This window comes from Pseudoliparis swirei, chromosome 21, assembly GCF_029220125.1.
Source record: "Pseudoliparis swirei isolate HS2019 ecotype Mariana Trench chromosome 21, NWPU_hadal_v1, whole genome shotgun sequence".
NCBI classification, from domain to species: Eukaryota; Metazoa; Chordata; class Actinopteri; order Perciformes; family Liparidae; genus Pseudoliparis; species Pseudoliparis swirei.
In genome coordinates, this window is record NC_079408.1 from 5,030,356 (window position 1) to 5,050,200 (window position 19,845).

At 45.7% G+C, this 19,845-nt stretch overlaps 1 protein-coding gene across 2 annotated transcripts; it reads left to right on the top strand.

The window, feature by feature from the left end:
- The first annotated feature begins 181 nt into the window (after positions 1–181).
- Positions 182–19,835, top strand: capn1 (calpain 1). 2 transcript variants are annotated; one of them, XM_056443250.1, is made up of 22 exons: positions 182–425; positions 3,019–3,666; positions 5,851–5,920; positions 6,990–7,108; positions 10,480–10,613; positions 11,949–12,117; positions 13,423–13,506; positions 13,625–13,710; positions 14,283–14,357; positions 14,474–14,634; positions 15,046–15,206; positions 15,480–15,491; positions 15,605–15,816; positions 15,966–16,005; positions 16,114–16,179; positions 16,723–16,780; positions 16,884–16,948; positions 17,355–17,423; positions 17,546–17,624; positions 17,708–17,824; positions 17,916–17,974; positions 18,059–19,835. In XM_056443250.1, exons 2-22 carry the CDS (start codon positions 3,412–3,414, stop codon positions 18,083–18,085), a joined length of 2,118 nt encoding a protein of 705 aa, XP_056299225.1. In that variant the 5' UTR covers positions 182–425; positions 3,019–3,411; the 3' UTR covers positions 18,086–19,835. The 2 variants fall into 2 exon arrangements, with proteins under 2 accessions (XP_056299225.1, XP_056299224.1); XM_056443249.1 differs by lacking the exon at positions 182–425 and adding an exon at positions 2,563–2,651.
- Positions 19,836–19,845: the final 10 nt, after the last annotated feature.

Consider the following 19,845-nt stretch of genomic DNA (forward strand, 5'->3'; position numbering starts at 1 on the left):
ATGCACGACATGCATATTTGATGCCCTACAGTCAGTATATGAATACACCCCCCAAAAGATTGAACTTCTCTGGCACCGTGTGCGTGTGCGTGCGTGTGTGTGTGTGTGTGTGTGTGTGTGTGTGTGTGTGTGTGTGTGTGTGTGTGTGTGTGCGTGTGTGCGTGAGGACACTGACAGTGCAGGAGAGCACACCGTGTTTCAAGCCCTCCCCTCCCAGCGCAGTGGGCTTTATGACTAGCGGACATTGCGCAGACGCAGTGGGGAGAACATTAGATCCAGTTCAGAGGCAGCAGGGCGTTTGTTTCTCAGCGATACGTGCTGGTGGAGAGCAGGGGAGGAGTTGAACCTCCACTGAACATGGAAGGAGAGCTAAACTGGATGTTGCATGTCTAAATAACTGCTTTCTAAAGGAAACATCTGGCACGGTAAATATACAATCCCTTCATTGACTCTGGGTTCGGTTGCGGTTTGCGTCGCGCTGCAGCCAGACGCATTACTGGAAACGATTCTGACTTCCTTAGCACGAACTTTTTTCTTTTTTCAACACGACAAATAACTCTGAAGTTTGTGAAAAGAAACCTCCTCGCAGTCGCTTTTGCAACTTACACAATCGTGAGATCTGCTCTCCCTGAATGCAACACGGATATATAACTATCTCCGATGAGGGGGGGGGGGCGAAACCAAAGCGGGTCGAGCCAGCTGTTTGTGTGAGTTAACTTTAGAAAAGTTGCAGTCTGACAGCTGGACAACCGGATCTCCTCTCAGGGACCACACCCACCAGCACACTGCATGCTTATCTGTGTGAGCCATGCGCATATAGGGGGGGGGGATATGCTTTAATACAACCACTCAATACAACGATGGTGGAGTAAGTGCTATCTACAGAAACAGCTTGTTTTCCAAGCCAATTCTTGTAACAGTTTAGCTCCACGCCTTCCTTTTTGTAATAGTTGTTTTCATCCTGTCACACCATCTCGTCAGTCCAACTCCCCTCACCTGCCTCTGATCACTCCCTCGTTAGTCCCTCATTCCCTTCACCTGGTCCTCACGCCCTTCTCACCTGCAGCCCATCCCCTCATTAGTCCCTCACTATTTAGCTCCCTCACTTCCACTTGTCCTCTGCTAGATTGTCTTGTGTTTTCATGGCAAGTTTTCCAGTGTTATTTTAGTATATTCCTGACCTGCCTGTTCTGACCTCTGATTCTCTGCCCTGCCCCTTTTTGGACTTGTTTGCTTCTTCGACTGATCTCCCAGTTTTGACCCAGCCTGTTTCCAACCAAAGACAGTATTCTTTGTGACTCCTGTCTGAGTAGTGCTTTTGGGTCCACTCTAATAGCGCCGTGACAATTCTATACATCCTGTACTTTGATAATGATCCCAAGAGTCAGCATTAATCCTTCTTTAACAGACACAGTGAGTCTAGTTTCTATTGTATTCCATTTTTAAAGCAAACCCTTTTTGAATATTTAATTTTGCATACTCTTTTGGAATATGGCTCACCCACCAACGGGCATGACATAGTTACAAGCAGTGTGTATTTAAGCGCCGCTGGCCCACCACACTCAGACTCACATCAGCAGAAAAGCAGCCGTCTGTGGGACTGCTGGTAAACTCCTGTGACCCCCCCCCCCTAACAGCCGTATGTCATAACATGCAAGTCATCGCATGCAAATCATTCCACCAGTCATCTCAATACACACGCATGTGTACATATGTTTTGATGGGTCCGAGCATTTTATTTCATCATAAAGTGGAATTAGCCACATCAGAGTTTTTCTTCTTCTTCTTCTTCTTCTTCTTTGTTGTGATTTCTTCGAGTTGTTGGACGAGTGCAGCTGCTGGTGAACGAGTGTGGCGGCTTCTCCTTGTGCGTCTGGACATGCAGTCTGATGCTTGCCATCTCTCATCGATGTCACTACCTGCACTGAGGTGGAGGGTGTGTGTGTGTGTGTGGAAAGGGGGCAGGGGGTGAGTATTTAAGTGTATTACACATGTGAGGGGAAATGAAATATTCATGACAGCCAGATTGAACTCATGTCTGGCAGAGTGCGCCCCGATAACACGCAGCAGAGACACACACACACACACACACATGGTTGTGTGTTGTTAGTGTGTGCTGTGATTTGTTGAGCTACAGTGGCACACCTTATATGTGCTTTAATAACTGGTATTAAAGTAGCTTAAAAAAGGAAAATAAGTGCCACACACACAGTGCCACACAGACCTGTCAATTGAGCAATTAAAGCGAGGATAACAACCCAAAACAGCAGTACAATAACTCAGTACATACCGTGTATATAACAGTATAATACTTGCTAGTCTGGTATATAAGTAGTTGTAGCACCTTTTATAGCAGCAGTAGCGGAAATTGACGTGAAAGCGTTGATAATAAGCGTTAATTTCGGACAATAAAAGGATTATTCACAGCCCGTGAACGGGACGTCGTGGCCACATGTTCTGATCCGGAGCTCTCGGAGCAGGAACATTGTTCTGCATGTTTTCACAGGGTGCGGTTCACACGGAGGCGTGGAAACAGAGCTCCTCCGAGCCAATAGGAGCCAAAAGTCTTTTTTCCGGCCTCTGTTTTGACCGACGGCCGAGCCTCCAAACGGGAAAAGAGTGCGTTCACTTTGGAGAGAGAGAGAGATGAGGTAGTAAAAAAAAAAGATAAAGAAGAAGAAAAAAAGAACACTCCATAGATGACACTCCAGAAGCCACACAGTAAAAACATACACAGCAGCCACACAGTCAAAGTAGCCTGGATCTGCCCTTTGTGACTAATCCCTTTGCTATGTGTGTTTAGGTGTGTGTGTGTGTGTGTGTAGGTGTGTGTGTGTGTGTTTATACGGTTGACTGAAAAGAAATGGGCAGGGCACATGTGCCTCTTTTTAAACCTTTGCATGTGTGTACAGTGCTTGTCTCGTGTTTCATGCACAGGTACATCGAGCTACGTGGGCTTTTCTCCTCTCGCTATATTCTACCCACCAGGATCTCATCTTTCGACTTCCCTTTTTTTAGGTTGTACCTGCTGGTGGGAGAAGAAGGAAGGACTGCAATCCGATAGCAACAAACTGGGACACGATCTGCCCCTCCGCCCCGCTGCGAGGAGGACGTTTCTCTCCGCAGCCCGTGAAGCGTCTGCATTTTGAAGCCCCCCCCCCCCCGACACTTGTTATTGTTATTGCAATCGGAGCATCCGGCTACAGCAGAACCACGAGCAGTCGATATTTCATAACCTCTTAATGGCCCTTGGTGTTTCATCTGATTGAGCCTTGAAGCCATTACCAATTTATATCAGATTGACATCCGCTCTGCTGCAGCACCTTTAAGCCAAGCGGACACATCCTGACATCTTATTGTAGCGCCACACACACACACACACACACACATCCAACGCAGCGTGACCTCAGGATGCAGGAGCACCTTTATGCGACGGGCATGGCCGCCAAGCTGAGGAGCCAGTGGGACCGCGACGAAGGCCTGGGACAGAATCACAAGGCGGTGAAGTTCCAGGGTCAGGACTTCGAGAGCCTGAAGGCCGAGAGCGTCCAGGGCCGGCGGCTGTTCGAGGACCACTTGTTCCCTTGCTCCGCGTCGTCTCTGGGATTCAAAGAGCTCGGCCGGGGGACCGCCAAGACCGCCGGAGTCCGCTGGATGAGGCCCCCGGTGAGAAATGGAAAGGGGGTGTCAGTAATTTCATTGAAAATGTGCTTTATTTTTGTGTGTGATATTGTTATTAATTCAGACTTTTTTATCACACAAACAATCAACGTTATTGGAGCAGTTAAAACTAAAAAGTTTCATTTTCTTTGCGCGGTAACACGTATACCTCTGACCTCTGCTTCATTAGACGCCTTGCTCGTCGGTGCGTTCGAGCGCTGTTGGGAAGCGGCATCCCTTTTTAATGCAAAGAAGGCCATGGAATGTACAGGATTCATCGTTTCCTTTTCTTTTTCCTTTCGCTTTCATGTCAGACGACGTCCTTTCAACTCGACGAGTTTTTTTGAGAAATAAAAGCACAAAGACAGCCTGTGTCCGAAATACGGACACAGGCTGTCTTTGTGCTTTTAAAGATCCTAAATCCATCAGACATTGACTGATGACTCCAGGAGTGAGCAGATAATGACTGCGTATCCATTCTCTTTTTTTTATTACCTTTCCTCACTTAACTTAATTCCAGCTGTTGCTTTGGCAACAACATTTTCTCTCAATACGATTACATTGTACAATGTGGCCGCTCCACCAATCAGGAGTTTTGCAAGTGTCTCAGAGAGGTTTCTTTCTTTCTCTCTCGATCTTCTTCTTCTTCTTCTTCCCTCCCTTCTTGTTCCTCCTCCTCCTCCCTCCTTCTTTCTCCCTCTTCTTCTTCTTCTTCTTCTTCTTCCCTCCCTTCTTGTTCCTCCTCCTCTTTCCTCCCTCCTTCTTTCTCCCTCTCTTCTTCTTCCCTCCCTTCTTGTTCCTCCTCCTCCTCCCTCCTTCTTTCTCCCTCTTCTTCTTCCCTCCCTTCTTGTTCCTCCTCCTCTTTCCTCCCTCCTTCTTTCTCCCTCTCTTCTTCTTCTTCCCTCCCTTCTCCTTCTTGTTCCTCCTCCTCTCTTCTTCTTCTTCCCTCCCTTCTTGTCCCTCCTCCTTCATCCCTCCTTTCTCCCTTTCTTCTTCTTCTTCTTCTTCTTCTTCTTCTTCTTCTTCTATCGTATCTCCCTCAGACCTCCCGTCCTTCCTCACGAGCCGGTCTCAGTCTTTCTCTCTCTCTCTCTTATCGCTGTTTGATTCTCACGGGCCGCCGCTGTCAAAAGGGCAGCGAGACGAACGGGGATCCGAGAAGCTCGCTGGGCCGTGATCGTCAGCGTGACTGCGGCCTGTTAGCTCCTTCAGACGCTTCCCGGGGGCTAGTTTTCTCCGAAAAATGTCTCGACGTTGTATAATTCATCTCTCTCGCTCGCACCGCGGGGATCTGTAATATTCACGCTGCATAACACTAAGAGGGTTCGTGGTGTTACTCATTCAACCCCCTTCCCCCCCAAAAGAAAGAAATCTGTGCTCTGTGAGCCCGAAAGCGAGAATTTTAATCTGTGTATGTGATGGTGAAACTGTTTCTGTGAATTCAACCATGTGCACGGTGGTGTGTGTGCAGCAGTGTGTGTATGTGCGAGTGAGTGTGTGTTTCTTTTTTTAGCTTCATGTGGGGTTTCTCCCGCCGAGTCGAAGATGGTTAGAGAAGCAGGAAATACTGGGAAACGAGACGTGGAGGAGAAACACCTCAAAGAAACACACACGTTTATTTGTGTGTGTGTGACCTCTGCTGGTCCTCAAATAGTCTGGTGTTCGTTTTAGCTGTGCAATTATAAAGAATTAATAAAATAAAGAAAGGCGAGCAGTTTCACATTTGGGGAATATGATTAATATTGATAAGAAAACTAGCAAATAATATAATATAATAATATCACATTTTGTAATGTAAAACAGTGAATCCATAACTAGCTAAACAGATGATGTATTATCAAAATTATCTGTCAATCGACTAATATATTCAGCTTTATACTTCCTTTGTTCGGAGCAGCGTTAGCATTGAGATGTTAGCGTTAGCATTGAGATGTTAGTGTTAGCATTGAGATGTTAGCTTTGCACAGACACTAGAAACAAGAGGGAGAAGCTAACCCAGCTACTGTGTGTGTGTGTGTGTACTGCATCGTGGGCGTTCCTAAAGCAGCAATAAACTAAAAGTGAGACGCCATGCGCCATGTACTCTCCATGGCTAAGGCGCTGTGGTCATGAGAAGAGACAGGAAGTGCTTGAAGAAGTGGGTTAACATGCAATAATAATGTGTTGTTGTTTGTGTTTTTCTCCCTGCAGGAGTTCTGCAAGCGCCCAGAGTTCATCGTGGACGGAGCGAGTCGCACAGACATCTGTCAGGGGTCTCTGGGTAAGAGATTCAGCTGTTAGAGGAACCTTCTTGTATTTAATCTGAAGATTGACTCGGAGAATATCGCTCTTTAACGAAACTTAATGCGCGAGAATTATGTAATCCTCCTTTTTAAATATGTTACGTCATAATCATTTCAATATGTTTGACCTACTATTCATAACCATGAATCGGCTCCCATTGCGTACATGCCGAGCATCCCCGTGTAAAGAAGACTGAGCCCGTTGGGAAAACACGGCAGATTGAAAACAATTAGCCAACGCAGCTGAAGGAGTGACCGATGGAGGTGGAGGTGGAGGTGGAGATGGAGATGGAGATGGAGGTGGAGATGGAGATGGACGGCTGACAGTCCATTCAGCATAACCAGTTACAGTTAATTGCTTCCTGTCTGACACAGAGCCCCATCTATAATTCATACTTCGTTCCTGCGCCTCGCATCTGTAAACAAGGCCACCGGCCTGCCCTTCATCTCAGAATGCAATACTTTACCCCCCCCCCCTCCTCCTCCTCCCACCCACAGGAGCAGCTGAGTTGCGAAACAACAATCCCCAAAATATGTTGAGCCAGAAAACATGATGCTTCGCTTTTTGTTTTTACAGCCCAAAATGCACCGGGAAAGGAGAACTCTGTGTGCTACACGACGGTTATCAGTTAGACGACTCGCCGGCTGCTATTGTGGATCTCTGTTGTGTTTATTATGACTGAAACCTTAACGTTAACATGCGAGATATGAGAATAGACCGATCACAATGGGTCAAAACACACGCCGTGGTCGTTTTCAGGCCCTCTGTTAAGTCCACAGGGGCCTCTCGCATTTTCCCAGAAGGCAAAGCTTGTTTAAACATAGTCCAGGACTCTTGTCTTTACGACTCGGCTGTGTGGGGGAGGGGGAGGGGGGGGGGAGGGGTGTCCAGTTTTATGATCTTCTTTCAGCAGCATGAATGAGTGAGAAAGAAGTTGGGATTCTCATCCATTCGCCTGTTTCACGTTAACATCCTGCTTTGACATTCAAATATATGATGGTAGGTTTTTGCATTCAGGTAATAAACCTGTGTGTGTGTGTCCTCAGGGGACTGCTGGCTGCTGGCAGCCATCGCCTCGCTGACCTTGAACGACAACCTCCTGCGCCGTGTGGTTCCTCACGGTCAGGGCTACCAGCAGGGCTACGCCGGCATCTTCCACTTCCAGGTGACGGCCGCTTCACTTCCTGCGCAGAGCGCGGTGTCACGTGCACCACGAGCTGTTCTCGGCGATGTCACGTCTGCACTGGGCCGCCGTGTCACTGCGAAGACGAATGCACCGTCCTCTTAGTGTTTTCACCATGGATAGATTATTGAATGGGCCTACCTCCAAAAAGGGATGTTAAAAACCCTCAAATGACCACAAGGGGATGCAAAGCAACTGCAGGGAGACCCCAAATAACAACAAAAAGGGGCAAATTAACCACAAGGAGACGCAAACAACCTGAAAGAGAAATAAAAAGATCACAATGAGACACAAAACAAACTCAAAGCGACACATAATGAGCACAAAGAGAAGTAAAAAGACAATATAGAGACAAAACAACCACAAAGAGGCTCTAAAAACTACAAAAAGGGCAAAACAACCACAAACTGACATGAGACGACTACAACGCGACAACAAATGACCGCACAGAGACACAAAACAACAAAATAGAGGGAAAGATGGTGGCGGCTCTTGCATGTCTTTGCCCGGAGGCCGCTGTTGTGTCACTTCCTGTTGTGTAATTTCCTGTTGTGTCATTTCCTGTTTGTGTCATTTCCCTCTGTTCAAACGTTGTTGTTGTTGTTGTTGTTTGTGTGTCGCAGCTGAGAGTTTTCTGTGTTGATCTCCCGTGAAGGTGATATAAGTTTAGTGAAAATATTGTTTTGAAGTATTTGTAAGAAAAGTGAGGATTTCCTTCTTTTCTTCATCTATTTTAATTCTTAACTGAATTTTTTGTGACGACAAATTATAATTTCCCCCGTACGTTGACCGGATTAATCCCCAACAATATTTAAAGAATATTTTCTGATGGAAAAAAAATCTGCAGTTGTCGTCCTGATGGGAAGTTTTCCCGCCGCGTGTTTTTTTAATCTGTTGAACCAGAGAGTGAGTGAAGAGTTTCTCTTATTCTAAGGACTCAAAACAACAATCTTTCTTTCGTCATCCCCTCTTTTCGCTTCGCGACACCTCACTGACTCACCCGGGGTAATCGACCTTTCACGACCACGCCCGGTTCGTCTGTAAATCTGTAAGCTTCACCTGGGAGGATTTAAGCCCACGCCCTCGTCTTCATCACGCAGAGAAGGACAAAAACCCGTTGACAGCCAACCGCTGATCTGACGGGTATCTTTGTGTCTTAAATGTAAAATATGTGTTTTGTTTCTCCTGCCGGGCCTTATCAGCTGAACTTTGCTTTGTACACAAAATACTCCAGACACACACACACACACACACAAATGACACAGCACAGGCGCAACTGTAGCCGCTGCAGTGCCAAGTGACGGCTAGCTCCTAATATATATATATTATTTATTTATTTATATATATTTAACTTCAGTATATTTTTTTAAATAATTAACCTCCTCGCCAAAATATGCTGCTTAGAAAACGGCTGCAGGAAAATAATAAATAAATAAATAATAATAAGCAAATTCTTCATGATTTTGACATTTCATTGTTTTTGTGGAAATAAAGACGTCTGTAGACGTCCGTGTTCTTCTGAGTGAGAGTTGTCCTACTTACATCGCCCTCTTTTTCCATCACGCCTGTGTGTTGTTGTTGTTGTTTCTTGTGTTTTCATACTTGCGTGTTCCCGTTACTTTCTCATTGTGTCTGTTTCCAGCCCCTTGTGTGTGTGGGATTCTCTCGTTTGTAACAGTTCTGATCCTCTAAGCCTGCGGCAAAAAAAAGACCCCGACGCCGGATGAGTCATCCCCCCCAAAAATGTAATTATGAGTGCAGTGCAGGGAGAATCTTAATTGAAAGTAGAACAGAGACGGAAGGAGTCTGTGTGAGCGAGGGAGGCCAACAAAGGGAGCGAGAATAAATTATAAAATAGTCAATCTGAGCCGTGTCAGTCGGAAACAAATGAAACTCAACTGGGGCGGAATCCTCTATCGTGTTCTTATTATAGCACCGTTCACACCGGAAGCTTGTTTGTTGAATTGTCTTGAAGGATTTCTGCCGGTGCTTATGAATATATACATTTGAGTATCTGGAGTGCTAACACACATACACACAGACACACACACCCCACACACACACTGTGAAATAAAACAACACAGGTATGTTTTTTCTTCCTTTGATCAGACTTTGACTCGTTTCAGAATATACAGGATGCAAGTATAATCGGAACGAAAATAATGTGCCTTTTGAGTATTGAATCATGCAATTATATTCAAGACCAACTACGAACCCCAAATCCATCTGAGTAGTCAGTATGAGCCTTAAAACGAGCGCGACGTGTCCCCTTTAACGGCGAGTCATGAGGGATGCTCCCTCGGTGAGGCCGGGTGTCGCTGCCACATCGCTGTCAGATAAACGCTCAGCCGTGTCAGTCAGATGAGGAAGTTGAGTGTGCCAGAGGCAAGCGGGTGCGTGTGTGCGTGTGTGTGCGCGTGTGTGTGTGCGTGTGTGTTGTCGTCAATCTGCTGTTTTGTGACATAGCTCCTCCCAGAGGTGGATTCAGCTCTGCAGAGCATGCAAAATTCCTCCATCCATCCATCTATCGTCCTGCTGTACACACACACACACACACACACACACACACACACTCATGCGCGCACACACACACGCACACACACGCTGCAGCTGCGACTTTTTATTCGTTTTTCTCTTCCGACAGCCCTGAATCTTCCCTCCCCCTCGCGCTGCGATCGATAAAACCCAGTTACTTTGACAGAGACTCATTTCTCTCCCAACACTGAATTACGGCCTCCAGGTTCTGTCAAAATGATGGAAAACGCTCCTTAAATGGCCGACGCCAACAACGCCACGGGCAAAATATGTATTTTGATATGCAAAAAAATGAGCTGAAGCTCAACTCTCCCACTTGTTTCTCTGGATATTGTACTGTATTACAGGATGAGATGTGGTGTTGATGTTTGTATCAGATTTTAAGGATTGTTTTTCATTGTTAGGTGTATTGTATTAATGAAGCACTGTCTATAAACCATATGTTGTGTTGCTCTCTAGCGCCCCCTGCTGGCCGACAGGCACACAGCTTCATGTTAAGGCTTCACTGAGAAAACATCTTTTATTCTCCTCACCTCGCTGTCCTGGACCTCTGTGTTTGGGCCCCCGAGTCTTCATCTTGTCGGAGAGATTTAAAAGACATTTAGAAAGAAGTCTGGACTTTTCTCGTTTGTTATTCTGGGCACAAGTTCTCTGGAAGTCCCCCCGGCACTGAGCATTTATCTAATTTCAAGAGCCTGACGTCTGACTCGTTGTCCTTCTCTTATCCTCGATGTATTTCAAACCAATGGGAATTAGAGCTGAGTGAATATATATATATCTATTTATGCAGATATAATATTGGTGTTTTTCTCTTGCAGTTCTGGCAGTTCGGCGAGTGGGTGGAGGTGGTGATCGACGACCGGCTGCCGGTGAAGGACGGGAAGCTGCTGTTCGTCCACTCGGCCGAGGGCACCGAGTTCTGGAGCGCGCTGCTGGAAAAGGCCTACGCCAAGTGAGAGCCGGTGCACGGCGTGTTAATGATGATGTCGACATAACCTTTGACCTTTCAGGTCGTGCACATTTATAATAATCTTTATTTGAACTAGTACAAGTTCGGTACCAACCTACATTGGGCTGGTACACACATTCGGCTTTATTTGTGGGCCCTAAATTGATAATTTGGGATTTCATATGACTGCTAACTAGTCTTGATAATTAATTAAGTGATTTATCGTAGGTTAATTGGACATGACCGCCATTATTATTACATTATCAACCTATGGTACCACTGTTTCTACATTATTGATTGTGGACGTGACCACTTATTGGACCATATGGGGAGGTGACCTCGATATTGCCCGTTGTGTTTACATGTTTGTTTACTTGAAAATGCCACTTTAGCCAACTTGAAAAACTATTTGTGTCCAATTCCTAAATAATATAAAGAATTAAAAGTCTGTTGCTCATGTTTTATTCATGATGATCACAAGGTCACGCTTGTTGAAGACTGTACTTCCTCTGACCGGACCGGAGATGTTCTGGACTCAGAGGAGAGTCTGTTAGGAACAGAGAAACTCGTGAAGTCCTCACGGACACTATTTTAGAAACTTGAGGCGGCAGCTGTCATCTGGTTCGCTGTAAAAGAGAAGCGGAGCATTGTTTCAGGAAAGGCTTCATGCAGTTACATTAGCTCACGTGTAGCTACGAGTTCATCCACACTACGGTTCAAAAGTTTGGGGTCACCCGGACAATTTGGTGTTTCCCATGAAAACTCAAACTTTTATTTATCAAATAAATTGCAAAATTAATATAAAATATTGTCAAGACATTGACAAGGTTAGAAGTAATGATTTTTATTTGAAATATTAATGTTCTTCAAACTTGGCGCCAGTTTTATAGCTTCTCTCACCGGCATAACTGTTTTCAGCTGCGCTCACATAAAAAGTTTTTTTCAAATGGTTTTATACCCCTCTGTTAGTCTTCTAAGGCGAGAACACAATGTACCACTAGAACACTGGAGACGGGCCTCTACACACCTCTGTAGAGACTTCTTTAAACACCAGAGAATAGTCATTTACCACATTAACTATTTAAAGAGTGTATTTATGATTCATTTAATGGTATCTTCATTTTAAAAAACTGTGTTTTTCTTTGAAAAATAAGGACATTTCTAAGTGACTCCAAACTTTTGACTGGTAGTGTATAAAGAGTGGAGTGTCATCTGAGTATACACTTTTCATCCAGGTCCTTTTGGTTCTATTCAAGGCCTGCTCCTGTATCTACGAATGACCTTTAAACACTCTTTTGAAGGATACATTCTCCTCGTTCATCTCTTGTCGTGTCCCAGGCTGAGCGGCTGTTACGAGGCTCTGTCGGGCGGCAGCACGTCCGAGGGCTTCGAGGACTTCACCGGCGGCGTGACGGAGATGTTCGAGCTGAAGAAAGCCCCCGCCGACCTCTACAGCATCATCAGCAGGGCCATCGAGAGAGGCTCCCTGCTGGGCTGCTCCATCGACGTCAGTGATGCAACATCCACGCTTCCTCTGGCTAGCTGTTTCCCCCCGTTTCCAGTCTTTGTGCTAAGCTAAGATACTTGTGCTAGCGTTATATATCATCTTACTTTCGGGGGAGCCAAAATGTGCTTTTAACTTCTGTGGGATTTTCAGGTTAAAAGAGTTTAGTGCTGAAGTAATGGGAAGGAATACTAATGAAAACCAGCCGTCGTCTCGAGGCTAGGTCAGCCTTTTTAAGTCTCATCAGGGTGATGAATTTCCTCCCACTCGCTTTTAAACATCTCACACGTACAAATATTAACCCTAATGCAATACATGACATTATCAACTGGTCAATCGATCATTAAAGGGGACATATCATGCTCATTTTAGGTTCATAATTGTATTTTAGAACACCCTTAAATGCTTTAATATGAAATAAAAACACTACATTCATCTCAGATCGTTTGTCTGTACAGGTTTTGCTCCGTTTTGGCACCTGTCTCTTTAAGACCGCCTCCTGACTGGGCTGTCTTATGAAAGAGTATGTGGGTTGATGGACACTCCAGATACCCAATATACAGAATATGTTTATTTGCACTGGAACATGTGAATACGTTTCCTCTTATATAACACATTTAAAGTAGTCGAACTTATCTAAATGTACTGTTTCATCTTCTCAAACGAGGCCTTCTCTGCCTTATTGTGAATTAACTCTGGATGTTTGTAATGTTTAAGAGACACATCTGTGGTTTCTGGTCACTTGTAATGGTCAGTTTGTGTTTTCCAAACTAAATAATGAATAGTGAGAAAACAAGAGGAGGTCAAAGGTCAAAGGAGCCATAGATCTTGGACGTCTAAAAGGTTGGGGGTGGTGGCGATCATAGAAACCAAACATTTAAATTACACTAACATCATCGGCTGTCCTGTTTTACACAATGTTTGTTTAATGTGTTCTCAGAAAAAGAAAATAATTTTTTATTTTTGCATTTTAGACTTTAAATAGGGCAGCTGTCACGGGAGAACAATGAAGCACATTTGATCTGGGACCAAAAGAGGGCAGTAAAGGTTCAACATGATCCTCCAGGGAGGGGATTGAACCCTTTGGTCTGTTGAAGGTCATCTCCTGTTATCAACATTGCTTAGTGTGGGGAGAAACATGGAAAACATGAAGAATCGTCTCAGAGTTTTCTGCACCGGAGATCATGAAATAGTGGAATGCTGAGATATACACTCTTCTTTTTTTTTTTTACTGAGACGAGGTCAGAGCAACAACCAGTGACCTCCCTCGATAGATGTCTCTGACCTCCGCTGTGCTCTCGCCCTCAGATCACCAGCACGTCGGACATGGAGGCCGTCACCTTCAAGAAGCTGGTGAAGGGACACGCCTACTCTGTGACCGGCGTGGACGAGGTGAGGGATGAGAGAAACCGAGGTGTCGGGAAGAGGAGGAACGCGTCAAATCACTGAGGGGGGGCAACGTTGCATTTTGAATGAAAGGCTGAAGAGGAAGTGTGGACCTCTCCTCCAGGTGGTGTACAGAGGGAACATGACCAAGCTGGTTCGCATCAGGAACCCGTGGGGGGAGGTGGAGTGGACCGGCGCCTGGAGCGACAAGTACGAGTTTTAATTAAACACACACACACACACACACCAATTTATTTATTATCAGCTCGCATGAGACAAACAGATAATGTGCAGCATTTAAATGCTGTTTCCTCATATCTTCATACTTCACAGGTTGGAAAATACATATTTTTGTACCCGTTTTTGTAAATTAGTGTTAATCTATGATCGCAGAGAGAAAAGAAACAAACCAACGGGGGAGGGGCAACCTCAGCATTGGGAAGAGAGGTCGCACAGGGTGGAGAAATATCTTCTCACCATAGTCGTGACGTCGTGTCACCATAGTCATGACATCATGTCACCATAGTCATGATGTTATGTCACCATAGTCATGACATCATGTCACCATAGTCATGACGTTATGTCACCATAGTCATGACATCATGTCTGAAGTGACTGTTGCATGGGAAGAAAAATGTAAAGACACAAAACCACACACATAACTTCCATTACTCATGAGATCGCTGTAAGTCTACGTTAAGCAAACATTATGCTGTTTTTTAAATTTAAATGTGTAAAGACAGACGTCACCGCTGCTGTCGTTAATGTCTGTTGCTCCTCAGCTCCAGAGAGTGGGAGAATGTGGATCGCTCCGTCAGAGGCCGCCTACAGAACCGCAGCGAGGACGGTGAATTCTGGTGAGTCTTCTCGACGTCTCCGACCTCCCTTTGTCACGTCTGGTTGATAGACGGATGCTCTCCGCAACAACAACAACAACATAACTTTGCCCCGCCTCTTTTCCCCGCCCTCGCAGGATGTCGTACAGCGACTTCCTTCGCGAGTTCACTCGCCTGGAACTCTGCAACCTGACGGCCGACGCCCTGCAGGACAACCAGCTGAAGAAGTGGAGCTCCTCGCTCTACCAGGGCGAGTGGAGGAGGGGCAGCACGGCCGGAGGCTGCAGGAACTTCCCAGGTATGAACGTCGGTGTGGAGCGAGAGGACACAGGTGTCAAACACAAGGCCCGCGGGGGCGATTTCGGTCCATCACGTCATTGTATGTGGCCCCTGACGTCCTGAAAGTCATATGATCACCTTTTCTTGAAGAAATTTAAGAAAAATATCCCGCGCTTTTATTTTGAAGGTTTCAAATTCGATGGATTTATGTTATAATATTAGAGAAATCAATGTACAATATTTCTTCACTCAAATAAACTATAATCAAATGCAAAGAGAGTTTCTCAAAACACCAATCCAGTTTAAGGATCACACAAAAGGGTCATTTTGAATAAACCTTCTGCTTTTGGGAATTTTTGTAGGATACATGAAAATTAAATGAAGGTAACAAAATAAGTGTGGATCCATTTTTCAACCCGCCTTCCCCCAGCCACCTTCTGGCTGAACCCTCAGTTCAAGATCGTGCTGCAGCACCCGGACACGCCCGGAGGCTCCGACTGCAGCTTCCTGGTGGGCCTCATGCAGAAGGACCGCCGCAGGAAACGGCAGGAGGGCCAAGACATGGAGACCATCGGGTTCGCCCTCTACGAGGTGAGGGACCTCCAGTTGTGTCCGGTTCCACACCATTAATACTCATCATAATGTAATCCTTTTCTTTTTTTAAAGAACCTTGTGAGGCTTTAATACCTTGATTGACCACTTGGGGCATTTCCGATGTCTCGGGATTCACAGATTCTTTTTATTTTATTTTGTAAAGCCGAATAATATCTACTGTTTAACTTTCTTTCCTGTCTTTTGTTGTTTCTGATCGCATTCTTCAAGCAATAATATCTCTCTTTCTCTCTCTCTCTCCGTCTTTGACAGGTTCCAAATGAGGTATGACCTTTGACCTCTTTTTGACCCCCAAAAATACTTTTAACGTAGAACTTAATGGGTGGAGTCCTCTTTTAGAGCGCCACGGACCTATCGAACTCTCTCTCCCCTCTCAGTTCATGGGCAGGTCGGGCATCCACCTGAAGAGAGACTTCTTCCTCACACACGGCTCCAGCGCCCGCTCCGAGCTCTTCATCAACCTGAGGGAGGTCAGCTCGCGGCTGAAGCTGCCGGCCGGCGAGTACATCATCGTGCCCTCCACCTTCGAGCCGCACAAAGAGGCCGACTTCTGCCTCCGGGTGTTCTCTGAGAAGCCCTCCGGCATCGAGTGAGTAAAGTGCAGATAAAAAAGAAAATCACCTGTCGAGGCCCGGCGCCACGGAGCCGCGTCGGATGAACCTGCAGAGACATCAGAAAGAGACAGAAACAAAAGGGAGATAAGTCACTTCTTAAAAATCTTTCTTCTGTCCACGTCAGGGAGCTCGACGATGCCGTCACCGCGGAGCTCCCGACAGAGGTGAGGCGTCGATGAGCCGACGGCACGTGGACATGAAACCAGAAACGGGGCTGAACAATGTGTGTGTGTGTGCGTGTCTGTGTGTGTGTGTGTGTGTTTGTGTTTCAGGTCGAGCTGGACGAGAGCCAGATCGACGCCTCCTTCAAGAACCTCTTCAGACAGCTGGCAGGGCCGGTAAGAGCACACACACGCACACGCACACGCACACACAGACACACACACACATGCGTGCACACACACACACACACACATGCGTGCACACACGCACACACAAACACATACACACACACACAGGCACACAAGCACAAACACACACATACGCACACACACGCACAGACACACACACACAATCTCACTCACATACACGCACACATACATACACACACCCACACACACACACACACACACACATACATACACGCTCACACAGACACACAGGCACAAACACACACACACACACACATACATACACACGCTCACACACAGACACACACACACCACACACACACACACACATACATACACACGCTCACACACAGACACACACACACACACACACACACATACATACACACGCTCACACACAGACACACAGACACACACACACACCACACACACACACACACACATACATACACATGCTCACACACAGACACACACACACACACACACACACACACACACGCACACACAATGATGTGTCTGCTGGGCCAACAGGACATGGAGATCAGCCTCACCGAGCTGCAGACCATTTTGAACCGGATCATCAGCAAACGTTTGTGCCTCTGAAATTACAAGATTGTTCATAACTTTATTTAATTGGTCTGAAGACGCTTCGACATCTATAGAGCGTTAAATGTCTTATTTCATCTTTCCAGATAAAGACCTGAAGACAGACGGCTTCACGAAAGAAGCTTGCCGCAGTATGATAAGCCTCATGGACGTATCCGTGGAACGATGATAACAATAACAATATGACACATTATATATAAAATATAATGATATGAATTACAGAAATATGACTCATGATAATATGAATATCTAATCATAATAACAAAAAAGTATCGCTGTTGTTGCATCAGAGACGTCGTCCTTCTGTATTCCTGGCATTCTTCTTCCTCTTCAAAACTTGGTTGCCAACATTACCCACAATGCAACTCACTTTTTTACTGCCTCAAGCAGAGATGAGGAGTGGGCTCAAGCTTTTTTATTCATTTCCAACCGTCCCTTGAGGCCAAAGGTCACAATTTACACAACTAAGACCTGGAGGCAGACTTTGAGTTACCCTTTTTAAAATAGTCTGCTTGTTTTTGTTGTTGTTGTTGTTGCTCCTTAACTCCTCGGCTCAGACGGACGGCAGCGGAAAGTTGGGCCTCACGGAGTTCCACGTCCTCTGGGAAAAGATCAAGCGCTACCTGGTAGGACGAATCCCCGTTGGGTCACGTCGGACCGAGACGATATTGATTCATTTGTCTTCATTTGACACGGGACGCTTTGTATTCGTTCTCTCCTCTGGCACACCGCGTTCCCGTGACAACAGACCATCTTCAGGCAGTTCGACCTGGACAAATCGGGCACCATGAGCTCCTACGAGATGAGGATGGCTCTGGACTCGGCAGGTAGCGGAGGAAGGAAAAGAGAAACCAGACGAAGCGTGTCTCCGCTCCTCCGCTCCGCGTTCACGACTCTTCTGTCTCCGCAGGCTTCAAGCTCACCAACCAGCTGTTCCAGCTGATCATCCTGCGCTACACCGAGGCCGACATGTCCGTCGACTTCGACAACTTCGTCACCTGTCTGGTCCGGCTGGAGACCATGTTCAGTGAGTCACGACTCTGCACGACCTCAAACGACCTCACTTTTTTTGTTTTATTGCAAATGTAACATAAATCAAAACACACTTGCCTCTGCAGAAACCTTCAACACCATGGACACGGATAAAGACGGTTTCATGTCCCTCAACTTCCATCAGGTAACAGAGACGCTACCGTACACACACACACACACATACACAACTTGTGCTCCCACTAATTCCCATGCTCTCTGCGTCCTCCAGTGGATCACACTGACCATGTTCGCCTAGAGGAGCCGAGCGGACCCCTCTGCTCCGCCCCCCCGAAGTGCCTTCTTCCTCCGCCGGTTCCTCCTCTCGCTGCTGAGGTCCTCTGATGCTACGAGACTGTACATTTTCGTCTACACGGTGCCTGCATTGTAAACACGTGCCGGTTCTTTGTGGGTCGTTTTGTTTTGGACGCTCACACCTCTGACCGTTTTTTAAAGTGTTTTTAGCTGTATACACACATAGCAGCGATACCCTGGGGACAGTAATCTACTTATTTGGTCAATCCCAGTCGGTTGGAAAGTCAAAAATATTTGTAGTCAGCAAAGAAAAAAATAAGAATAAGAAAGCATTCTGCCATATAATTTTATAAAAGTAGTGTGTATCCGCCTGGTTGTAGAAGACCAAAACATAGTGTAATAAGGAATTAGATGAATGGATTCAGAATCCAAATACATTATTATAAACACGTGAAACACATTTAGGAACTGAGGGGGAAAGTTTGTTTCCGTTGCGCTTCCTGAGCCGAGGCCACGGGCCTGAAAAGGATGCTTAGGTTTCTTCATATGAGAAAAGCCAAGCTAAAGTTGAGTCCAAAAAAAAAGCCGCGTATTTAACTTCTAAATAAATGTTTATGACGAGGAGAACCTCGGTGGTCGATGGCGAGACTGGGAAAGACTCTTTCTAGAGCCAGCGTTCTGGTTTTGTCCGCTCGGGGGTTCCCGTAGCAACGTGGAGGCCCCCGGCTCTGTCAAAAAACACACACAACAGAGAAAACACACCTTAATCATATAATATTCCATTTACGCTTACAGATCCCACTTAACGCTGCACACTGTACCTTTAAGAAGGTCAACTAGGACATTTGAGGTGCTTTTATTTTTTTTTAAATTGTGTTTTATAGAGAATTAACAATTCCTATCCGTGATGTTTTCCCCATAATGAGCACTACGGGATGCTTCTGCATGGCTACGTTCATCCTGATGACGTCACTCCAGTCCACCAAGAGTTAATGTACTTGAGGACAATCTGCAAAAAGATCTCACAGCTTCCTCTCCAGCGCCGTACATTTGCAAGATCTGTATTTTTCTACACTTTGTTTGCCGAGCCGCCGATTTTTGTTTACATCTTGTGTCAAACTTTGTTGCTCTCACCTCTCGGGGGTCAAGGGTCGACTCGTGGAGCTGCACCGGGGCCCCCGAGATCACGCCGTATCATAGGGAATGTGCCGAGTCGTATTTCTTTAATCCTAATTATCTTATCCCTTATGCATGGCTCTTTTTACTGACTTAAAAAAAAAAAGTCAAGAATATTAATAATCGTCGGTTTTAGGCCTCTACTTTCGGCGAAGGGAATCTATTACGCGAGCCGGATGGATATGATGTGAGCATGCGGTGTGAAATGTGATAGATGTTGTCTGCCTGCCTGATTTCTGTTCAACTCACAAGGGAGCAAAGTGTTTATTTTGTATTATTCCAAAAATAACGTGTCATTTTTGGGGAGGGAAAAAGGATCCACATGTGAAGTGTTATGATGGTCTCGTCACACAAAGTGTTTTTGGTTCTGGCGATTGTGTTTTTTTGGTAAATTGAGAAATTAATTTCCCCAAAAATAAAGTCAGAGCCCAAACAGTCGGACAGCGTTCATGTCTCAATGCGGCCGTAAAATTACGCAATGTTTACAATGGTACATTCAGGGGGCCCTGGGATTGTCGCATCTCTGTAAAACGCCAATACTTTGCCAATAAACATGGTGGATTTCACAAGTATCTGAATTAATTACCC